The sequence below is a fragment of the Lynx canadensis genome, chromosome D4 (genome assembly GCF_007474595.2).
Source record: "Lynx canadensis isolate LIC74 chromosome D4, mLynCan4.pri.v2, whole genome shotgun sequence".
NCBI lineage: Eukaryota > Metazoa > Chordata > Mammalia > Carnivora > Felidae > Lynx > Lynx canadensis.
This window is the reverse complement of record NC_044315.2, coordinates 55,524,528-55,547,485: the sequence shown is the minus strand read 5'-3', so window position 1 is coordinate 55,547,485 and position 22,958 is coordinate 55,524,528. Positions and strand designations below refer to the sequence as shown.

The following is a 22,958-nucleotide window of genomic DNA, read 5'->3' as shown; positions in this document are numbered from 1 at the left end:
ATCTTAATTTTTAGCTAATCTTAAGTCATCACGGGATGCCTGGGTGGCTCAGTTGGTTAAGCATCAAACCTTGGCTCAAGTCATGATCTCACAGTTTGTGGGTTCAAGCACCACATCAGGCTCTATGCTGACAATGCAGAGCCTGCTTGGGATTCTCCCTCCCTCTCTCTCTGCCCCTCCCCAACTAGAGCTTTCTCTCTCTCTCTCTGCCCCTCCCCAACTAGAGCTTTCTCTCTCTCTCTCTCAAAATAAGTAAATAAACTTAAAAAAAAATCACTTAAAAAAAAACTTCAGTCATCAAGAACATTAGATCTAATTGAGGCAACCTGGCAACTATAGATAAAACGTCAAAATCCAAATAAAATGCAATTTCTTCCCAAAAGGGAAAGCACAACTAAAGTAACTGAGCAGTCTAAATACTTAGCCACTTTAGTCTACCACATGTCTTAGACTACAGGTTGAATCACTTAAGGTCTACGGAGAAAATTCAGATACCAGTAATTCCTCGAAATTGCATGCAGAATTTGGAGGAAGGGGGGGCTGCCATTCTCAAAGGATGTGACTCCCCAAAAGATAAGCATTTATTCTTTTATCTTTTAGGTCCTATGGCAAATGCTAAGGAAATTCAAAGATCCAGTGGCATTTCTTTTTTTTTATTTTTTAATTTTTATTTTGAGAGAGAGTGAGAGCGAGAGCGAGTAAAAGCAGGGGAAAGGGGCAGAGGGAAAGACAGAATCTCAAGCCGAGGCTGGGCTCAATCCCACCACCCTGGGATCATGACCTGAGCCGAAATCAGGTCAAGTTGGACGTTCAACCAACTGAGCCACCCAGGCACTCCTCCAGTGGCATTTCTTTTTTTTTTTTCTTTTTTTTTTTTTAACGTTTATTTATTTTTGAGACAGAGAGAGACAGAGCATGAATGGGGGAAGGGCAGAGAGAGAGGGAGACACAGAATCGGAAGCAGGCTCCAGGCTCTGAGCCATCAGCCTAGAGCCCGACGCGGGGCTCGAACTCACGGACCGCGAGATCGTGACCTGAGCCGAAGTCGGACGCTTAACCGACTGAGCCACCCAGGCGCCCCGATCCAGTGGCATTTCTTAAAGAGCTCATAATCTAAGATCACAATTTGATAATAGAAAAAAAATTTTTTAAGTTAGAAATAACTGATTTCCTTAATACAATACTTACACATCCTCAAGTAACTTTTCCAGTTTTACCACTTACTAGTACTATTTTTAATTTAAGGAACCTTTCTGTACATAACTTATTCCATAATTTATCAACAAAAAAATCTTCAGAAAAAAGTTACATAAGGTGGAGATTTAATTCAAAACTCAGGACGTGCACTCATTTTAAAGCCCTTTTAATACAAGATTCTTTGAATCTCAAATTCAAATTCTACATAATTTCCATATCTTCAACAAGACATTTCTTTCTTTGTGTAGCCAATTTTGTCATTCTTATTCGGAGTAAATGTTGAAATATGATTAACAAATTCCAAAGAACTAAGGGTGGGAACCCTGAGGACATAGTTATACTTTTTGTTGTTGTTGTTGTTTAACATTAGCACTGAAGTTTTTCCACAGGGCTTAGTCCTTAACAGCTTGAAGACATCATTATCTTTGTTTAGCCAATGGGGGAAATGGCAGTTGAGTGATTAAGATCAAGATGGGCCTAAGTAATAAGTGTTTTGATTTGTTTTTTTTTTTTAACTCAACTACCAGAATTCAAATGAGCTTTGCCCCCTCCAGAGCAAATACCTCAGGAGGCTGGCTATATACCCACTCCAACAATGCTACGCCCACAGTGCTCAAACAATTCAGAATTTTTTGAGAACTGCTTTCAAAGCTTATTGTACAACTTCATACTGTCTTTGTTAGTGGCTAATCTTTACTTCTCTGTAGTGTGGACTTTACTTTGTCGCATTTAATATCCAAAACTGATTCAGTGAGATTCAACTTGGTAAATAGGGTAAATAACCTGAGTAATACTATTTTTGAATCAAAAATGACATGTGTGGGGTGCCTGGGTGGCTCAGTCAGCTGAGTGGCCAACTCTTGAACTCATGAGCCATGAGATCATGACCTGAGCCAAAATCAAGAGTAGGACGCCTAACCTTGACTGAGCCACCCAGGTGCCCCTGGTTTCTAAATTTTTAAGTTATTCTATTTCTACAAAGGATTGCTACATATTGCCCCAACTGCTATAACTTTGCCAATTCTTAATATTATTTTATAAACGAGGCTACGGTTATTTTCAACAAGACAGTAATTATTCAATATTTACAATCTGAATTACTATGTGTGTTACTAAGTGAGCCACGCTTAGTATAAATTAGGATAAATTAGGATAAATTCATGGAATTTATCCCTCAAATTAAACATCAGCTGCCCATGAAGCAAATACAGCAAAGCAGATAAATGAATTATGAAAGTTGGAAATGCAGACACAGAACAGATGAAAACTATGGTACTAATCTAAAGATGCTTAAAAAAAAAATAAAAAAAAAATAAAGATGCTAGAAGTAGGAATATATCACTTTAACACTCAAATGAAGGAACAAAAAAGTTTTAACCTTAAACTGCTCAAGTTTCCTATGGTGCTTGAATATAGTAAGAAAAGTATTACAGCATTGTGCTTTAGGTTTTTTTTTTTTAATGTTTATTTATTTTTGAGAGAGACAGAGACAGAGACAGAGACAATACAGGCGAGGGGCAGAGAGAGAGGGAGACAGAGGAACAAACCCAAGCAGGCACTAACAGCAGAGAGCCTGATACGGGGCTAAAACTCAAGAACCATGAGAGCATGACCAGAGCCAAAGCTAGACTTCAATAGACTAAGCCACCCAGGTGCCCCTAAGGCATTATTATTATTATTTGTTTAATATGAAATTTATTGTCAAATTGGTTTCCATACAACACCCAGTGCTCATCCCAACAGGTGCCCTCCTCTATGCCCATCACCCACTTTGCCCTCCCTCCCACCCCCCATCAACCCTCAGCTTATTTTCAGTTTTTAAGAGTCTCTTGTGGTTTGCCTCCCTCCCTAACTTTTTTTTTTCCCCTTCCCCTCCCCCATGGTCTTCTGTTAAGTTTCTCAGGATCCACATAAGAATGAAAACATACGGTATCTGTCTTTTTCTATATGACTTATTTCAATTAGCATAACACTCTCCAGTTCCATCCACGTTGCTACAAAAGGCCGTATTTCATTCTTTCTCATAGGCATTATTATTTCAAAAGCATAAATCATGGGGCGCCTGGATGGCTCAGTTGGTTAAGTGTAGGACTCTTGATTTTGGCTCAGGTCATTATCTCAGTTCATGAGAGATCTCACAGTGCATGAGAGATCTCACAGTTCATGAGATGCAGCCTCGCATTAGGCTCTCCACTGACAGCACAGAGCCTGCTTGGGATCCTCTCTCTCAGCCTCCCTCTGCCCCTCCCCTGCTTGCTCTCTCTCAAAACAAACAAACATTAAAAAAATAATAATAATAAGGGCACCTGGGTGGCGCAGTCGGTTAAGCGTCCGACTTCAGCCAGGTCACGATCTCGCGGTCCGTGAGTTCGAGCCCCGCGTCAGGCTCTGGGCTGATGGCTCGGAGCCTGGAGCCTGTTTCCGATTCTGTGTCTCCCTCTCTCTCTGCCCCTCCCCTGTTCATGCTCTGTCTCTCTCTGTCCCAAAAATAAATTAAAAAAAAAAAAAAACGTTGAAAAAATAATAATAATAAATAAAAGTATAAGCCAATACTGCATTAAGAAATGTAAATCCTCCCCCTACGACCCAGCAATTGCACTACTAGGCATTTATCCACGGGATATAGATGTGCTGTTTCGAAGAGACACATGCACCCCCATGTTTATAGCAGCACTATCAACAATAGCCAAAGTATGGAAAAAGCCCAAATGTCCATCGATGGATGAATGGATAAAGAAAATGTGGTCTATATATGTACAATGCAGTATTACTCGGCAATCAAAAAGAATGAAATCTTGCCATTTGCAACTACGTGGAACTGGAGGGTATTATGCTAAGTGAAATTAGTCAGAGAAAGACAAAAATCATATGACTTCACTCATGTGAGGACTTAAAGAGACAAAACAGATGAACATAAGGGAAAGGAAACAAAAATAATATAAAAACAGGGAGGGGGACAAAACAGAAGAGACTCATAAATATGGAGAACAAACTGAGGGTTACTGGAGGGGTTGTGGGAGGGGGATGGGCTAAATGGGTAAGGGGCACTAAGGAATCTACTCCTGAAATCATTGTTGTACTATATGCTAACTAATTTGGATGTAAATTTTTTAAAAATCATCAAAAAGGGGCGCCTGGGTGGCGCAGTCGGTTGAGCGTCCGACTTCAGCCGGGTCACGATCTCGCGGTCCGGGAGTTCGAGCCCCGCGTCAGGCTCTGGGCTGATGGCTCGGAGCCTGGAGCCTGTTTCCGATTCTGTGTCTCCCTCTCTCTCTGCCCCTCCCCCGTTCATGCTCTGTCTCTCTCTGTCCCAAAAATAAATAAACGTTGAAAAAAAAAAATTTTTTTTTAAAAATCATCAAAAAAAAAAAAAAAGAAATGTAACTCCTATCATCCTCCCACCATCATTTCTGTGAGAGATATAGTATCATTTCTAATCCCAAAAGTAGTTTTCTCAGACTTCTATTTCTCAACAGTGGCACTAACCCACTGGCCCCTTAAAGTAATTAGAAAGTTACTATTAAAGTAACAGTTTTGCCAATTAAAAAAAAAAAAATCATTCTGCAACAGGATTTATCATTCTCTAATTGAAGTAATCCAAAAACAAAAAAATCTCCTTTTTCCAGTGAACTTAAGATATAAACCAATGTCATCATAACAATCTTGACCCATAATTTGGAGGGGCAGATATTACCCTTGTGACCTTTAAACTTAAGTAAAATTTTAAATAGTTCCTTATAAAAACTCCGTAACTCTGATTTTCTTTTTTACAATATTTACTTATCAATTCTGAGAGCACATGCACACATGGGCAAATGAGAGCAAGGGACAGAAAGAATCCGAAGCAGGCTCTGAGCTCACGGTGCAAAACCCGTCAGGGGCCGACCCTATGAACCAGGACACCACAACCTGGGCTGAAATCAAGTCAGATATACTCACTGACTGAGCGACCCAAGCACCCCCATAAATTTGATTTTCTTAAAGCTCCACTTTTATACCTTCAAACATATCGTAAGTGGCAAAAGATCTCAGTAAAAGAATAACACAGGCTTCAGAGTCCAGCAGTCTGGTACTACAATTTGGTATTTAAACTTTCTAGCTGAAGACCCCTGGACAACTTAAATGAGCTATGACTCATTCTTCCTATATGAAAGTAACAGTAACCACACCTCACACGATTATGAAATATTCCTATAAAGGATGTGGCACATTGTAAGCCTCAATAAATGTTAGGTACTAATATCTATAATACTGTACTTAGTAGTGTGTATCCACAATTAGATATGGCATTCAAAGTTTTTAGTACATTTGTGTGCTTCGTTTTTAATATGTTTTAAGTATTCATTCTACTTACCTTGCCAACAGGTTCACAACAGTAATTCAATTTACTATTTATGTTATAACAAAAACATTTTTATATTTGTTATTAAAACAAATCAAGTATAGTATTTAAAGTGGACTATTGTCTACAAACCTTAAATATGTATCCCAAAATCTGAGTTTTCCAATTTTAATATGGAATAATATTTATATATCAAACCTTGGGAATCTGAACTACTAAAATTATCTCTTTAATTTCGTATCTATCATTCCTTTCACTTCAGAATCACCTCACTTAAAGGTACATAAGCATAAACTCTGAATGACAAATTTCTTACTGAATAAAGTTGAAATAAAATAGTTCTGTGTTGACAGAACACATCCAAAGAGGCTCAGTCTTGCTCTAACATCTCTGTAGTTGTATGTGAAACAGTCCAAAAGAAGTTCAGGAACATAAAAGAATTAGATCTTTTAACTATGACCTTTCAGCAAGGTGGAATTCTGTAGTCCTAAACCCTGAATTTATAACTCTTCCTGCTATTTCCCCCTAACAAGCAGAGTTGGACCAATTTGTTAGATGGCCTCCTTTATTTCACTTGTCTCCCACAAGACAGGTTCTTCTGGAACCTTAAACTAGGATTAGTAATACTAAATTGCAAAGATGGAACAGACGTTTTATCATGACAGATTGTCATTATGTTGACAAATGCTCTAATGGGCCTCCAAACTTTAAAAGGTTTGATTTAGGGGCACCTGGGTGGCTCAGTCGGTTGAGTGTCTGACTTTGTCTCAGGTCACGATCTCATGGTTCAGGAGTTCAAACCCCACATGGGGCTTGCTGCTGTCAAGCCTGTCAGCAAAGAGCCCACTTAGGATCCTTTCTCCCCCTCACTCTGTACCCCCCCCCCACTTGTGCTCTCCCAAAAATAAACTAATATATATTTTTTTAAATAATAAAAATAGGGGCGCCTGGGTGGCTCAGTCAGTTAAGCTCAGGTCATGACCTCAAAGTTTGTGTGTTGGAACCCCACATCAGGCTCTGTGATGACAGCTCAGAGCCTGGAGCCTGCTTCAGATTTTGTGTCTCCCTCTCTCTTTGCCCTTCACCTGCTCACACTCTGTCTCTATCTAAAAAATAAACATTAAAAAATAATAATAAAAATAAAACAGTGCCTTTTAAAACAAATAATAAAAATAAAAGGTTTGATTTAAATTACCATTTACAATTGTGTGAATAATACCTACACCTCATATTTTAAAATCTACACAAAGATTTTTAAGATTATTCATATAAGGTCTAAGGTTACCTATCCTAACACTTTCCTTACTTTCTATAAGTTACTCTTCATACAGTGCTTTGCCTTTGATAAAATACTCAGTATTATTTACTAACACAAATCTCTGAAACACAAGAATCAACATGCTGCAAACAAAATATTAACTAGGGCTCAAATTCTTCATTCAAAAAGAAACTATACTTATTTTATCAAATTTAAGACACTGATGCTAGCATTAAAAAAAAAAATTATTACAAGATTTCAATGGGAGGTTCTCTCACAACTAGATCTCAAGTGCCACCTGGCTGATGGGATTTAAGACTTCATGGGGGTGCCTGGGTGGCTCAGTTGGTTAAGCATCTGACTTTGGCTCAGGTCATGATCTCATGGTTGGTGAGTTCGAGCCCCACATCAGGCTCTGCACTGACAGCAGAGAGCCTGCTTCAGATCCTCTACTCCCTCTCTCTCTGTTCCTCCCCCAAACTCGCTTGTATTCTTGTGCTCTCTCTCAAAAATAAACATTAAAGAAACAACAAAAAAAAGAAGACTTCACGGATTTTAAGACACATCCCAATTTCCAACAAGTTAAAAACTAAAAAAAAGAGGAAAAAAAACCATTTTGGAATCAGCTTATTATGGTAAAAAAATATTCTATAAAATACTGAGATGCGGGGCACCTGGATGGCTCAGTGCATTGAGCAGCCAACTTTGGCTCAGGTTGCAATCTCACAGTGTGAGTTCGAGCCCCTACTCAGGCTTGCTGCTGTCATCACAGAGCCCACTTCAGATCCTCTGTCCCCCTCTCTCTGCCCCTCCCCCCTCTCAAAAATAAAAAATAAACATTAAAAAAAAAAAATACTGGGGCACCTGGGTGGCTCAGTTAAAGCATCCGACTTCGGCTCAGGTCATGATCTCACAGTTTGTGGGTCCAAGCCCCACGTTGGGATCTGTGCTGACAGCTCAGAGCCTGGAGCCTGCTTCAGATTCTGTGTTTCCCTCTCTCTCTCTCTCAAAAATAAATACACAATGGGGCGCCTGGGTGGCTCAGTCAGTTGAGCATCTGACTTCGGCTCAGGTCATGATCTCACGGTTCGTGACTTCGAGCCCCGCGTCGGGCTCTGTGCTGACAGCTCAGAGCCTGGAGCTTGCTTCAGATTCTGTGTCTCCCTCTCTCTCTGCCCCTCCCCTGCTCATGCTCTGTTTCTCTCTGTCTCAAAAATAAATAAAAACATTTAAAAATAAATAAGTAAATAATAAATACACATTAAAAAATAAAATAAATACGGAGATGCTATACTTATGCCATGGTGGGGGGAGGTGGTAGGAGGAACACTAAAACTACTAAATTTACTACAGTAGTGCCCCAAACCACTAGACATTAACTATGTTTCCATTTATAGTGTTGCCTTAGTTCACTCAGCACTCAAGACAAGTTCAACTTCCAGAAAAGGTTACAGCTAAAAGCACTAAGAGGTACTCATTCTCAAAGTAACTGAGAAACAATTAAGAATTGAGATATTGGGGGCGCCTGGGTGGCGCAGTCGGTTGAGCGTCCGACTTCAGCCAGGTCACGATCTCGCGGTCCGTGAGTTCGAGCCCCGCGTCAGGCTCCGGGCTGATGGCTCGGAGCCTGGAGCCTGTTTCCGATTCTGTGTCTCCCTCTCTCTCTGCCCCTCCCCCGTTCATGCTCTGTCTCTCTCTGTCCCAAAAATAAATAAACATTGAAAAAAAAAATTAAAAAAAAAAAAAAAGAATTGAGATATTGACAGACTCATCATACAACTGTTTAAAAAAAAAAAAAAAAGCACTATGCTTATAATTTTAAAGTTAATTGTTAAGTTGCCTATCCAAATCCTTTAAAACAGGAATTCTTAACCTGTTAGTTAACCCTCTGAAAATGTATACAAACTGGGGTGTCTGGCTGACTCAGTTGGTAGAGAATCTGACTCTTGATCCCACTGTCATGAGTTCAAGCCCCACTTTGGGTGCAGAGCCTACTTTAAAAAAAGAAAAAGAAAATGTATGCAAACCAGTTTATATGTGCTAATGTTTTCCCAAAGAAAATGGTTTCTCAAAAGGATCCATATAACAAAAAGACTAAGAATCAATGTCTTCCCTTTTTTAGGTTTATTTACTTATTTTGGGAGAGAGAGCCCGTGCACGTAGAAAGAGCAGAGAGAGAGAATCCCAAGCAGGCTCCTCATGATCAGTGTGGAGCCTGATGCAGGGTTCAAACTCATTAACTGTGAGATCATGACCTGAGCCAAAATCAAGAGTGGGGCACTTAACCAACTGAGCCACCCAGGCACCCCAAGAATCACTGTCTTAAAATAACTGTTTCAATTTTATATTAAGAATTAGTCACAGGGGCTCCTGGGTGGCTCAGTCCATTAAGCATCCAACTTCAGCTCAGGTCGTGAGCTCACGGTTTGTGGGTTCTGGCCCCAAGTAGAGCTCCGTGATGACAGCTCAGACCCTGGAGCTTGCTTCAGATTCCGTGTCTCCCTCTTTCCCTGCTCCTCTCCTGCTCATGCTCTCTTAAAAATGAATAAACGATTGGGGCGCCTGGGTGGCGCAGTCGGTTAAGTGTCCGACTTCAGCCAGGTCACGATCTCACGGTCCGTGGATTCGAGCCCCGCATCGGGCTCTGGGCTGATGGCTCAGAGCCTGGAGCCTGTTTCCGATTCTGTGTCTCCCTCTCTCTCTGCCCCTCCCCCGTTCATGCTCTGTCTCTCTCTGTCCCAAAAATAAACATTGAAAAAAAAATTTAAAAAAAATGAATAAACGATAAAGGAAAAAAAAGGAAAAGAAAAAATTAGAGTCACAAAATAGAGTATGCTATAATCGGAAGGGCATTGCCAGACACTAAAGGTAAGCCTGGCAAGGTTTTTTGTTGTTGTTGTTTTGTTTTTTCTGAGGGGGGCAGAAAATAGATTCATTTATTCTAGAACAAATGAAAATGATGCATAGCCATTATTTAAAAAAACTATCATTGAAGAGTTTCTTTAGGGGCGCCTGGGTGGCTCAGTCGGTTAAGCATCCAACTTCAGCTCAGGTGGTAATCTCACAGTTCATGGGTTTGAGCCCAGCATCAGGCTCTCTGCTGAGCCTGCTTCAGATCCTGTGTCTTCTCTCTCTCTCTCTCTCTCTCTCTCTCTCTCTCTCGCAAGCTTAAAAAAAATTTTTTTAAGTTTCTTTAATATAAATCAAGTGTTAAGTCTGATAAAGAAGCTCCTACTAAAGAAAATTTTGAGTATATAGTACTTTGTAAATTATCAGTTTGAAGTTTTCTACAAATGGAAGGCACCTATATTTGACTCTCAAATACTGAATAAAATTAAAACTACAAAAGGTTAACTGCAATATTTTAAGTTTTCTGTATCATTTAAACTTTTATGTTACACACCTCACGAAAGAGGCACTATCTTTCTTTTTTTAATCTCTCCACCCAACATGGGGCTTGAACTCAACAACTCCGAGATCAAGAGTCACATTTTCTACCAACCGTGACAGCCAGGTTCCCCCTTAGGCACTCTCACTTTCTGATCTCTAGACTCACTGCTTACCATGCTTTCAGATAAATAATGCAGGAGTTCCAAGGAGGTTCTAGCCCAAAGCAGCCATTCTAAGTTATGATCATTAACAGGACTTACTTGAAAAGACAGTACTTTTTAAAGGAATGAGGTAAACTTGTTAAAAGTCATCATTAACTAACTGCTCACTTGATCAACAATTTATTCTTCCATTGACAATAAAATTCCAACTTGCTCCACAGTAGCAAAATTACGTTCAAAGGTATTCTCTATTCTAAGCTATATTCTACTTTGTGTTTTGTAATGATTGATCCCTAGAGGAAAAAGTCAAATCAGCAAAGAAGTTCACTCGGTAAGTCTAAGAGACCAAGAAACTGGACAAAAAGCAAGGCCAAGAAAGATTTTAGAATATCCAGAAAAACAGGCACAAGAAACTACCTATGCCTATCATACATCCAACACCACCACCCCCCCGCCCGCCCAAAGCTAAGAATCACAGACTTGAGAGATTTAAAAAAGACAACATGAATCCAAAATAAATTTGTGAAATACAGGTCTCACAAGTCTCTACCACAACAGATGCCATAGTTAGAACAGACTGGAGCCAACTATTTCACGGTGAAAAAGATCAGTAAGAAGCCTATTAATATGTAAAAGTTAAAGGAGTAACATGGAAAATTTAAAGAATGGTGGTTCCACTGCCTTCAGAAACTACAATCCAAAATAGAAAAAAGAATTTAACTTGAAAATAAATTATACTAAATGTTCAATAACAATCTGATAAGGGAGAATAGTGGTAGAAAAAGGTCTGTGCCAACTTTTAACTGCAGCTGTAGTGGAACACACTAAAAGCCTTGTTTTAAGACAAAAGCAGTGAAATAAAAAACAATGGTTTTAGACCTATCACAAGTGTCAACTGCTCATGACCATAACTTTGGCTTTTTCCAATGAAAGACTTTTGGGATAAAGGGCCATACAATAAGGAATAAAGTATAAGAAAACAAAATTGACAAAATTCTCACACAAGACTAAAACATAAAACCTACCTAAGAATTTTCATACATTTTAAAATATCATAATTGAAGATTAAGAAATTAACATATACAATGAAATTCAACCATTCTTTCTAAAGAGGATTGAAATTACAAAACACCTAACTGAAATCAATGTAGGGAATCCTACATTTTAAAATTAAAATTAAAAGTTAAAGTTAAAATTCCAGTAGGGAATCCTCTCCCCATACTACTTCTTTCAAACTGAGAGGATTCTCCACAGTCCTTTTCCTGTTCTTTCAGCAAAAAATACAATTTGCAGCCCATTATTTCCTTTCACATAGTTGTTTTTTTTTAAACACTGAGATGGAGATCATTCTAATTAGTACCCACTCACCTTGACTATCCATTACCCCAAACAATGACACTTTATGGATATTTAAACTTTATGCCACTAAATTTAGCCAGCAGATACAGCAATACCTTCTTCAATTTGTCACTAATAACTGGTACATTAATACATGCATCTAAAAAAGTACAGTGTATGGTGACCACAAAAGATTAAGCATACAGTTCGTAAGGGTGCTGCTCTAAAAATGTATTTTCACTAGATATTCACTGATTATCACAGGCATGAATATTAAACATCCCCGTCAATTCTTCACATTTTCTACAAAGTTGACCCAATTTCAAAGCTGACACTGAAGTTTCTACCTTTAGAAGGATAGAAAAACAAAAGTAATTGGGTAGTCCTAAAAATGTACATCATAACTACATGACTAAGATACTCACTTAAAACTTATGCCAAGACAGCCCCTCCCTTCAAAGCAAACCAAGGTTGACTCACACTGCTCTATTTTACTTAATTTTGGAAATAAAATTAAATGGATTCCTTAGCACTAATTTCCTGTCTGCCTCCACCATTTGAAACATTCCACCTTCAGTCCGTGATCATCCCCACAAAAATGATAAAATAAAAACAAAAACAAAAAACTCTCAATACCTCCAAGTTATTTACGTTGGAATAAAAAAAAAAAAAAAAGAAAATCAATGGATTCAGGAATGATAATAACCACTGTCTTAAATCGGGGGTGGCTATGGAACAGTCCTACTCAGTGAAACCATCTCACCTCAGATGATACTTTTCATCTGTGAGACCACCCCATCTGCTAAAGCTAACCACCTGGGTAAAACGTTTCAATTTTGTCTCTCTTAAGTGGGAGACGATCAATCTCCTGTACACGTTACACCTTCTACAGATATTTCTACATGCGGGGGGGGGGGGCAGTAAAGTTGGTGGCAGGGTGAGGACAAAGGGCATTTGAAACACCATTAAGTAAACAGAGAAAGGAGAACAGAAAGGGGGCTAAATCAGCGTTCCCTCCAGTAAGATAATGGCCAGAAAACGCAGGCACCCTTATTTACCACCCCTAGGGTCCTATTCATTACCGCCCACTGGAATGTAAAGTTGTAACTACCACCACGCAAGAAGCCCATCAAATCCTCAGAGTGTCAGGTCACTAGGCAGACTCTGGAATGACAGACTAATACCCTTCCCCCACCCCCACCCCCCAAAAAAGAAAGGTCCAACCCAGTAAGTGCAGGTCACTCTGCCCTCTGGGGCAGTTCCAGCCGGCGCGGGGAAGGTTCGGATGGGAAGACGAGAAAGGAAAGCCCACCTTTCTTCCCACACACCCTCAGCTGGGGAAACAAAACAAAGACAGCCCTCCTCCGCCGGTAGCCACTACCCTAGCCAGAGAGGCTTTCCTATTTCCCGGTGCAGTCTGGCCTCCCGCCCCCGCCCCCATGACAAAGAAAAGGCACTTGGTGAGCAAGGCCTTCCTGCTTCCACGGATGGGGGGAGGGGGCTGTCGAGGTGAGGAGCCCCCTCTACACACTCGCGCTCACACTCTGGGCCCCGCAAGCGACAGGGAGCCAAGGCCTCCGCCTGGGGAAGTCAGGGCTGGGAGGGGTGGGGGTACCTTGAAGTAGCCGCCTTCGTAGAGGGTGTTGGGGGGTCCGAAGATGGCAACCTCCCAGTTGTAGAGGTCGGACTCATCCACCAGGGTGATCCGGAAGCCCTCCACCGGCTCCTCCTGCAGGGATTTCAGCTCGAGCATCAGGGCCTTCTGCGAGCTGGTCATCTGCTGCTGGGCCATCGCGGCGGCGGCGGCGCCGGGCCGGAGCCCCAGTCCTCTCGCACCGGCCGGGCCGGACCAGGCCCCTCCCCTCCGCTCGTCCTCGCCCGGGCCGCACCGGGCTTGTCTTCACACACCCGGCGGGCCGGACCAGGCCCCAGACGGCCCGTGGGCCGGCCCGAGTCCTCCTCACACACGACGCGGGCCGGACCGGGCCCTTTTCCTCACACTCGGGCCAGGCGGGGGGAGGGGCTGAAGGAGTTAGGGGAATTCGCTCCCGGTCCCGGGCCTCCCCCCCCCGGGGGGGGCCTCAACTTGGCGGGGGGGGGGAGGGGGGAGAAGGGGTGGAAGCGGAGGAGGGCGGCAAAGGGCCGGCGATGGTGAGGGGAGGGGGCCGAGCCGGCCCGGGAGCGCCGCGCTCGCTCGCCCTCTCGTTCTCCTCAGGGGCTGCTGGGGCCGAAGGGCGCGCGGGGCCGGAGGGCGGGGGGAGCGCGGCGCGCTGGGGTCTCGCGGCGGCGGCGACGGCGGCGGCGGCGGCTGCGCGGGGGGAGGGGCGACGACGGAGGAGGTGGAGAAGAGCTAGAGCGCCTCGCGCCGCGGGAGCGACGGAGCCGAGAAGAAGGAGGGAGGGTGAGAGGGAGGAGGGGCGCGCGCCGGGAGGGAGGGCGGCTCTCGGCGGCGGGCGGCCCGACGCGCGTGCGCACGCCCCTCCCTCCCCCGCCCTGCTCGTCCTCCTCCTCCTCCTCCTCCCCCTTCCCCGCCTGCTCTCCGCCACCAGGCGCGGTGGCGGCGCTTTGTGACGCTGACGCGTGTCCCCCGCCCTTAAAGGGCTAAGAGGCTGTGGGGGCGGAGGGTAGCCACAGGGGATGCCCTTGGCCCCAAATGACGGTTGTGCGGCTCGACGCCGCGATTCCTGGGGAGCTCCCGGGAAAGGACCACTGGTCCTAGAGTTGCCCAGCGCCTTCCCTTCCTCTCTGTATGTGTATCCACAGGCTTCGCAGCCATCCTCCGACGAGCTCTGTTCCTCTGCAGGTCCCTCCCCGTGACACAAAGTCCGCCGTCCCTGCACTCAGTAGGTGCTTGACAAGAATGTGCTGAGTTTATGGGACTTATGGGCAGGAACAATTGTCCCGACATATCTTTTGCAGGGCCCTTAAACTAGTGTGTCCTTGGAGGGCAGTGTGTCACCCGGGGGGGGGGGGGGCGATTCCCATCCGAGAAATGGGGAAGGCAGATAGGCCAGCTTCTACTTCTCTTAACTACAAAGAGGAAGTTGTGGGAAATAAAGAGAGAAATAATAACTCAGACGGAACCTGGGTTCCTGGCCCTTCTCTGTGATTTGGGGCAAGTGCTCTGGCTATCCCTCAGTTATTGGTAAAATGAAATACTGTGAGGGTGCTTGGCTAGCTCAGTGGAGCATGCAACTCTTCATCTTGGGGTTGTGGGTTCCAGCCCCACCTGGGGTGTAGAGATTACTTAAAAATAAAATCTTAAAAAGAAATACTGTGGTTGAACTTGGACCTTGACCCCCTATAGTTCCTTTCAGCTTGAAGATCCAACCTGGAAATGAGGGACTTTTAAGTTAATCATAAGTGAAGTGAGATGGGAGACAGTCTTAAATCCCGGTGATTTAGAATACCTATTTCTCTTGGGAAGGCTCTTCCTGTGATAACTGCTGAAACATTTCCTAGAAAAGTCAGGATACTATGAGAGTTCCATACATTTAGAATTTTGAGATTGAAAAGATCTTAAGTTCCAATCCTGGCTCCACGATTTACATTATCCATTCCTTATTCATCAGCTTCTGTAATAGAGGATTAATTACAACTAACTTAAACAACTGTAAATATTAAATGAGATCCTCTATATACAGCATTACTAGCATATGGTAAATGATCCATAAATAGGAACTTTTTTAATTTTTTTTTTATTTTTGAGACAGAGGGAGAGAGAGTGGGGGAGGGGCAAAGAGAGAGGGAGAGACAGAATCTGAAGCAGGCTCCAGGCTTTGACCTGTCAGCACAGAACCCGATGCAGGGCTTGAACTCATGAACTGCAAAATCATGACATGAAGTGGTCAGACACCTAACTGACTGAGCCACCCAGGTGCCTCTTTAAATAGGAACTTTAAAGAAAAAAATACTAAGGCATAGCTGTATTCTGGCTACTACCCCTTCCATTTTTTAAATTTATTTATTTATTTGATGGTTTGTTTGTTTGTTTGTTTGTTTGTTTGTTTGTTTAAGAGGGAGACTCTCAAGCAGGCTCCATCCTCAACACAGAGCCAGATACAGGGCTCAATCCTACAACTCTGGGATCATGAGCCAAAATCAAGAGTCCAATGCTCAACTGACTGAACCACCCAGGCACCACCACCTCCTCCATTTTTAAAAAAAGATTTTATTTTGGGGGCACCTGCATAGCTCAATTGATTAAGCATCTGACTTCAGCTCAACTTACGATCTCAGGGTTTGTGAGTTCGAGCCCTGCATTGGTTGAGCTTAAGCCCCACTCCAGGCTCCACACTTTCTCTCCCTCTCTCTCTGCACCTCATGGGATTCTCTCTCTCTCTCTCTCTCTCTCTCTCTCTCTCTCTCTCTCTCTCTGCCCCTCTCGCACTCACACTCTCTCTCTCTCAAAAATGAATATAAATAGATTTTATTTTTAAGCAATGTCTGCACCTAAAGTGGGGCTTGAACTCACAACTCCAAGATCAAGAGTTGTACACACCACTGACTGAGTCAACCAGGCACCTTGATTTTTCAGTAGACAATTTTTTACACAGTTTTAGATTTATAGAAAAATTGAGGAGGTGGGGCACCTGGGTGGCTCAGTCGGTCGAGCGTCCGACTTCGGCTCAGGTCATGATCTCACGTTCCGTGAGTTCGAGCCCCGCGTCGGGCTCTGTGCTGACAGCTCAGAGCCTGGAGCCTGTTTCAGATTCTGTGTCTCCCTCTCTCTGACCCTCCCCTGTTCATGCTCTGTCTCTCTCTGTCTCAAAAATAAATAAACGTTAAAAAAAATTTTTTTTAAAAAAAAAGAAAAGAAAAATTGAGGAGGTACTACAGAGAGTTACCATGTACCTGGCACCCCAATTTCCCTTATTAACATCTTACATTAATATAGTACATTTATTATAACTAATAAATCAATATTGATACATTATTAACTAAAGTTTTTACTCACATTTCCTTAATTTTTACATAATGTCCATTTTCTGTTCTAAGATGCCACACTATATTTAGTTTTTATGTTTTGTTAGGCTTCCTTTGACTGTGACAGTTTTTCAGACTTTCCTTATTTTTGATTACCTTGAGGGTTTTGAAGAGTACTAATCAAATATGTTGTGTAATGTCCCTCAATTAGAATTTGTGGGTTATAGGTTTTGGGGTGGAAGATCACAGAAGTAAAATGATATTTTTTATTACATCATATCAGGGCACATAGTATCCACATGATTTATCAGTGTTGATATTGACCTCAATCACCTGGCTGAGGTAGTGTGTCAGGTCTGTCCACTATAATGTAACCCTTTTCACCTCCTTTGTATACCATACCCTTTAAAAGGAAGTCACTTTGCACAATCCACAATGAAGGAGCATTGTTTATTTATTTTTGTTGTTCTTTTTCATCAGAGATGAGATCTCAATATTTTGAAGAATCTTTCCCTAGCTCCCAACTCTACTTTCTAGGTCTTGCAACCAAATCCACTGGAAATAGGGCTCACTTCAGAGGAGGGAGAATGTCTTAGTCAATACATCCCCTTCTCCCAAAATGATGCTGTGTTGCTGGTTCTGACTTCCCTTCTTCCACCATTCAATTTAGGGACAAGAAGATTGCTGACCTGGAAACGTAGGAGATGATGTTGACACCTTTAATAACAAGGATGTGAGTAGACAAATAGGCAGAAAGTTCATCTTCAAAGCATTTCACCCACATAAACTCATCACAGTCCCACCCTGCCCCAGAAGATGGTAGATCCCTAGCCTAACCCACTAGAACATATAACTGACACAGACCAGAAGCTGCTCCCTGGCTTCAAACAAACTCACAAACTCATAGTAAATATCTACAATGACCATAGCCCTAAGGGAGGTGGCTAATAAACATATACCTGTGTAGGAAGCTTATATCCTAGTGTGTTAATGAAGTATGTACTTAAGATTCTCCATTCTTGGTCTGAAGAACTCTTATTTCCACAGAATTTCTCATGCCTTTTTATCCTAGCAGGTAAGACATTGTTTATTAGTAGTTTGCAACTGTGTCATATTCATGCCTGGATCCACAGCAACCAGCACATTGTCTGACACAAAGTAGACACTAAGTAATTGTTCTCATGGGCTTACAGCCAAGGGCAGGAAAACAGCAAAAGCAAATTGAACCCCACCCTCCACCCCATGTCTAATAGAACCTCTCAGACACATAGTAGGTGCTCAATATTATAGATTCCACAAGGATGACAGGTCTTGTTTATACAAGCTCCTTTTTTATATACAAGCCACTACAACGTTTGGCATGTTGTTGGTACTCAAAACATATTTGTCAGAAGAATGAAGGGCAAAAACAGCTTCCTAGAGTTCCTAAGTGTTTTATGACGGGTAGATTGACTTGACTAGTGGTGCCCTCTGGTGGTGAAGAAAATAGGACACTTACCCTCAGTCTGTATGGTATCACCTGGTGTTCCTCAACCTGGGCTCTTCTGAAATGATTCTTTCTTCTAAAGGGAGAAAATATAGAAATCTTGGAAGATAAATGAGAGGTAGGAGTATTTGCTTTGGAGAGGTCAATTCTTACCTTACATAATGACTCTTTAGGAGACCAACATTTTTAAAATTCTGCCTATGTTAACACATGTTAAGTCCAATAGTGTTCTTAAGGAGACACAATCTTCCTTTAATAATTATAGCTAATGTTTGCTGTGCATCAGTCTGTGACAGACTTTTTACATGTAGTTTCCTGTTTAATTCTCTCAAAAATCCATGACATCCATACTAGAACATCTATTTTCCTGAATATAATAAAAGTTAGAAAAGCTAAAAAATTTACCCAAGGTAGGGCACCTGATGGCTCAGTCGGTTAAGCGTCCAACTCTTGATTTTGGCTCAGGTCGCGATCCCGTGTAACATAAGATGGAGTCCTGTGTCAAGCTCAGCACTAACAGCACAGGAACCTGCTTAGGATTCTTTCTCTCCCTCTCTCTCTCTGCCCCCTCCCCTGCCCACGAGCTCTCTCTTTCAAAAAAAAAAAAAAAAAAGTGACCCAGTGAGTAAATGGCAGAGCCTGGAGTTGAACCTTGGTTATCCCACTTAAGCGTGATTGCTCCTAACCAAAGCCCCGTAATATTCCTATTCTAATGTGCCCATAACAATCCACACATAACACATCGCCTCCAATGCTATACTGCAATTATTTGTTTACATCTTTCTCCCAGCCTCTGAGATGCTCTTAAGAGCCACTTATTCATTCAATAAATATTTATTGATTGCCTGCTATGTGACAGGCCCTATGCTAAATGATTTAATGATTTAGTTATGCCATCATGGAGCTTACATTCTAGTGGCTGAGATTGAATCAGACAAAAATCAGTAATTACTAGACAAATAATATTGCAAGTTTTGGTAAGTACTAATGAAGGTGACTAAATTAGAGCCTAAAACTGAAAATGTTGGGGTGAATGCAATTTTATTTTTTATTTGTATTATTCTTTTGGGAGGGTGAGTGCAGGTTGTTTTGTTTTGTTTTGTTTTCTTTTTGTTTTTAAGATTTTATTTTTAAGTGATCTCTACACACATGGTAGGATTCAAGAGTTGCATTGTCTACCATCACAGCCAGCCAGGCACATCAGGGGTGAATGCAATTTTAAGTGGAAGCAGGGCAGGGGCAAAATAAACCTCTATGAGGTTGCATTTAAATAAACACAAGAGCCAATAACCTCCATGTGCCCACCCTCTGCCCCCGATGATGGGTTATACAGAAGTTATGCTGCTGTTGGGGAGGGGGAGTCATGCAGATTTCCCCCCACCACCCCAGATGACCTGTCACAGGAAACATAGAAGCTTAGTGTACTTTTGTTTGTTTGTTTAGGAAAAAGCCCCAAATCAATAGTTTTGGGTGTTTTTGTTTGTTATTTGTTTGTTTGTTTTAATGAGTCAATAGCAACGTCCAATCTCCTAGGGCTCCCTCCACCTGCACCTGCATCTCCGCTTGCTGGTAGCAAGCAGGATACTGGGGCTGAGGCTGCAGCTCAGGGCGAAGCAGGGCCAGATGTGGCTTTCCAGCCTTGCTTGGCCTTAGGGCTGACACCTGGTTCCTGGGACAACCCATCTGGTCTCTTAAATAAAGGTCAAAGCTGGAATCTAAAAAAAAAAAAAGAATTGAATAGAGGGACCAGCCTATAAACAATGAAGGCAAGAACATTACCCCAGGTTTCTGGCTTGTGATCATCATGTCTTACTTATCTCTTTATCCTTGACACTGAGCACAGGGCTTGCCATTTCTTAAGTGTCATCCAATGTAGAATGAGTGGTTGACTTATCTCTCAACTCTCTGATCTTCCTCAGGGCTTGTTAAACTTCAATGGTGCTGATTCATCTTCTTAGTCAATCCAAACTCAACTTATGCTTCAAGAGTTAGCACAGACCCATCTCCTCCAGGAAATCTTCCTTAACAGTCAAAACATTCTTCAGTCAGGGGTGCCTGGGTGCCTCAGTTGGTTAAACATCTGACTCTTTGTTTCAGCTCAGGTCATGATCTCAGGTTTTCGTGAGTTTGAGCCCCACACTGGGCTCTGCACCGGCAGCATGAAGCCTGTTGGGATTCTCTCTGCCCCCTCTTCTTTCTGCCCCTCCCCCACTTGCACTGTCTCTGTCTCTTTCAAAATAAATAAACTTTAAAAATTTTATATAAAAAACCATTCTTCAGCCATAAAGCAGGCAATCCTACCATTTGTAACAACATTGATGATCATTAAGAGCATGATGCTGAGTGAAATAAGTCAGAGAAAGACAGATACTGCATGGTCTCACTTATATGTGGAATCTAAAAAAAGCCAAACTTATAGAAACAGAGTAGATTATGGTTGCCAGGGGATAGGGGTAGGGGAAATGGGGAGATATTGGTTAAAGAATACAAACTTCCAGTTACAAGAGGAATAAGTTCTGGGCACCTGCGTGGCTCAGTTGGTTAAGCATCTGACTCTTGATTTTAGCTCAGGTCATGATCTCACAGTTTATGAGATTGAGCCCTGGATCAGGCTCCATGTTGGGTGTGGAGCTACTTTGGATTCTCTCTCTCTCCCTCTCAATCTCTCCCTCTGCCCCTCCCCTATGCTCTCTCTCTTTCTCAAAATATATAAATAAACTTTTTAAAAAAGGAATAAGTTCTGGAGATCTAATGTATAGCATGGTGACTATGGTAAACAATACTGTATTGTGTACTTGAAAGTCTCTAAGAGAATAGACCTTATTTGTTCTTACCATAACAACAACAACAAATGGTATTTACGTGAGGTAAAGGATGTGTTAAATATGTTAACTAACATTATTGTGGTAATCATTTTGCAACATATACATATGACAAATTATCACATTGCAAAGCTTATACTTAATATTATACAACAGCTAGGGGCCTATACAACAGCTAGGGGGGCTCAGTCAGTTAAGCTTCTGACTTTGGCTCAGGTCATGATCTCATTGTTAATGGGTCTGAGCCCTGTGTTGGGCTACACACTGATTGCAGAACCTGCTTGGGATTCTCGCTCTCTCTTTCTCTCTCTGCCTCTCCCTAACTTGTGCTTTCTCTCTCTCAAAAATAAATAAACCTTTAAAAATCCTTTTTTCATAGACTTTATTTTATATTTTTTAATGTTTTATTTATTTTTGAGAGACAGAGCATGAGTACAAGTGGGGGAGGGGCAGAGAGAGGGAGACAGGATCTGAAGCAGGCTCTGAGCTGACAGCAGAGAACCCTATATGGGGCTTGAATCGTGAGATAATGGCCTGAGCTAAAGTCAGACATTTAACTGACTGAGCCACACAGACACCTCTTAAAAAATCTTTTAAAAATGTAGGGGCACCTGGGTGGCTCAGTCGGTTAAGCGCCAGACTTCGGCTCAGGTCATGATCTCACAGTTCGTGAGTTTGAGCTCCATGTCGGACTCTGTACTGACAGCTCAGAGCCTGGAGCCTGCTTCGGATTCTGTGTCTCCCTCTCTCTCTGCCCCTACCCCATTCATGCTCTGTCTCTCTCTCAAAAATAAATAAACATTAAAAAAATTTTTTTAATCTTTAAAAAATGTTATACAATAGTTATATCTCAATAAAGCTGGGGAAAAAACAATCAAGACACTGAGCAAAAAGGACAGCAAGTTTGAAGGCCCAGGACAAAAAGCCAGGTAACTAGGGAAACTCCAAGTAGTTCAATATGGCTGGGGCATAAAATTTGACAGAAACAATGGTCAGAGACAAGGCTATAAAGGTTGACAGTGGTCACATTCATTCATTCAGCAAACACTTACTGAGTATTTGCAGTGTGCTAGGCATTGGCCATGTAGACGTGGTCCTTGTTTTCATGGATTCACAGTCAAAAACAAAGAGACAACTAATAAACAATCAAAAAATTGTAAAAAAAAAAAGTGCTAAAAAGAAACAAATGGGGTGATGAGATAAGGAAAAACATATTTCAGATCAGATGATCAGGAAGGCCTAATTAAAGATGTGATACTTATGCTGATAACTGAAGCAGAGAAAAAGTCGAGAAAAAGTGTTCCAGGCAGAGCAAACACCTTGGCTCAAGTCTCTGAGATGTGAAAGAACATGATATAAGTTCTTGGGGCACCTGGATGGCTCAGTCAGTTGAGCGTTTGACTTTGGCTCAGGTCATGATCTGGCAGTTTGTGAGTTCAAGCTCCATGTTGGGCTCTGTGCAGACAGCTCAGAGTCTGGAGCCTGCTTCAGATTCTGTGTCTCCCTCTCTCTGCCCTCCCCTGCTCATGCTCTGTGTCTCAAAAATAAACTTTAAAAAATTAAAAAAAAAAGAACATTAAGTTCTTTATTTTCCAAGGGTGGAGTATCAAGAAAAAGGATGGCATGGCCAGTGAAGGACCATACTGATTGAGGTTTTATTAAAATTCGTATTTAATATGAATGATGAGTTTTTAAGAGGAAAGTGACATGAGAGAATGATGGTTTCAAGACACTCATTCTGGCAACTACATGGAAATGGATTGAAGAAGGACAAGACCACTCTTGTGAAAAATTCCTTTAAAAGCTATTGCATAAATCAGTCGGTACTATTAGAAGTCAGGATAGTAGTTACTCTTGAGGCGTGATGACTAGATGGCAGAATGAGGGGAGATTCTAAAGGTTCAGGAAATGTTCTGCTTTTCTGGGAGCTGGTAACATGGGTATGTTTGGTTTATACATATTCAAACCTTATGTAATTAGGAAGAATTACCTTATGTAATTCCTCCATGTATACATATGTATATACATAATCAGATGT

At 42.0% G+C, this 22,958-nt stretch overlaps 1 protein-coding gene across 2 annotated transcripts in view; it reads right to left on the bottom strand.

Annotated features, from left to right (window-relative positions):
* The window catches only part of UBE2R2 (ubiquitin conjugating enzyme E2 R2), a 118,596-nt gene extending 104,780 nt beyond the window's left edge, over window positions 1-13,816 (bottom strand). The window contains exon 1 of one of the 2 annotated variants that reach the window (XM_030292717.1): window positions 13,302-13,816. In XM_030292717.1, the coding sequence (XP_030148577.1) occupies window positions 13,302-13,478 (177 nt within the window). In that variant the 5' untranslated portion in view covers window positions 13,479-13,816. The remainder of the gene's footprint in view (window positions 1-13,301) is intronic. The other variant, XM_030292716.1, reaches the window with a different exon arrangement.
* Window positions 13,817-22,958: the final 9,142 nt, after the last annotated feature.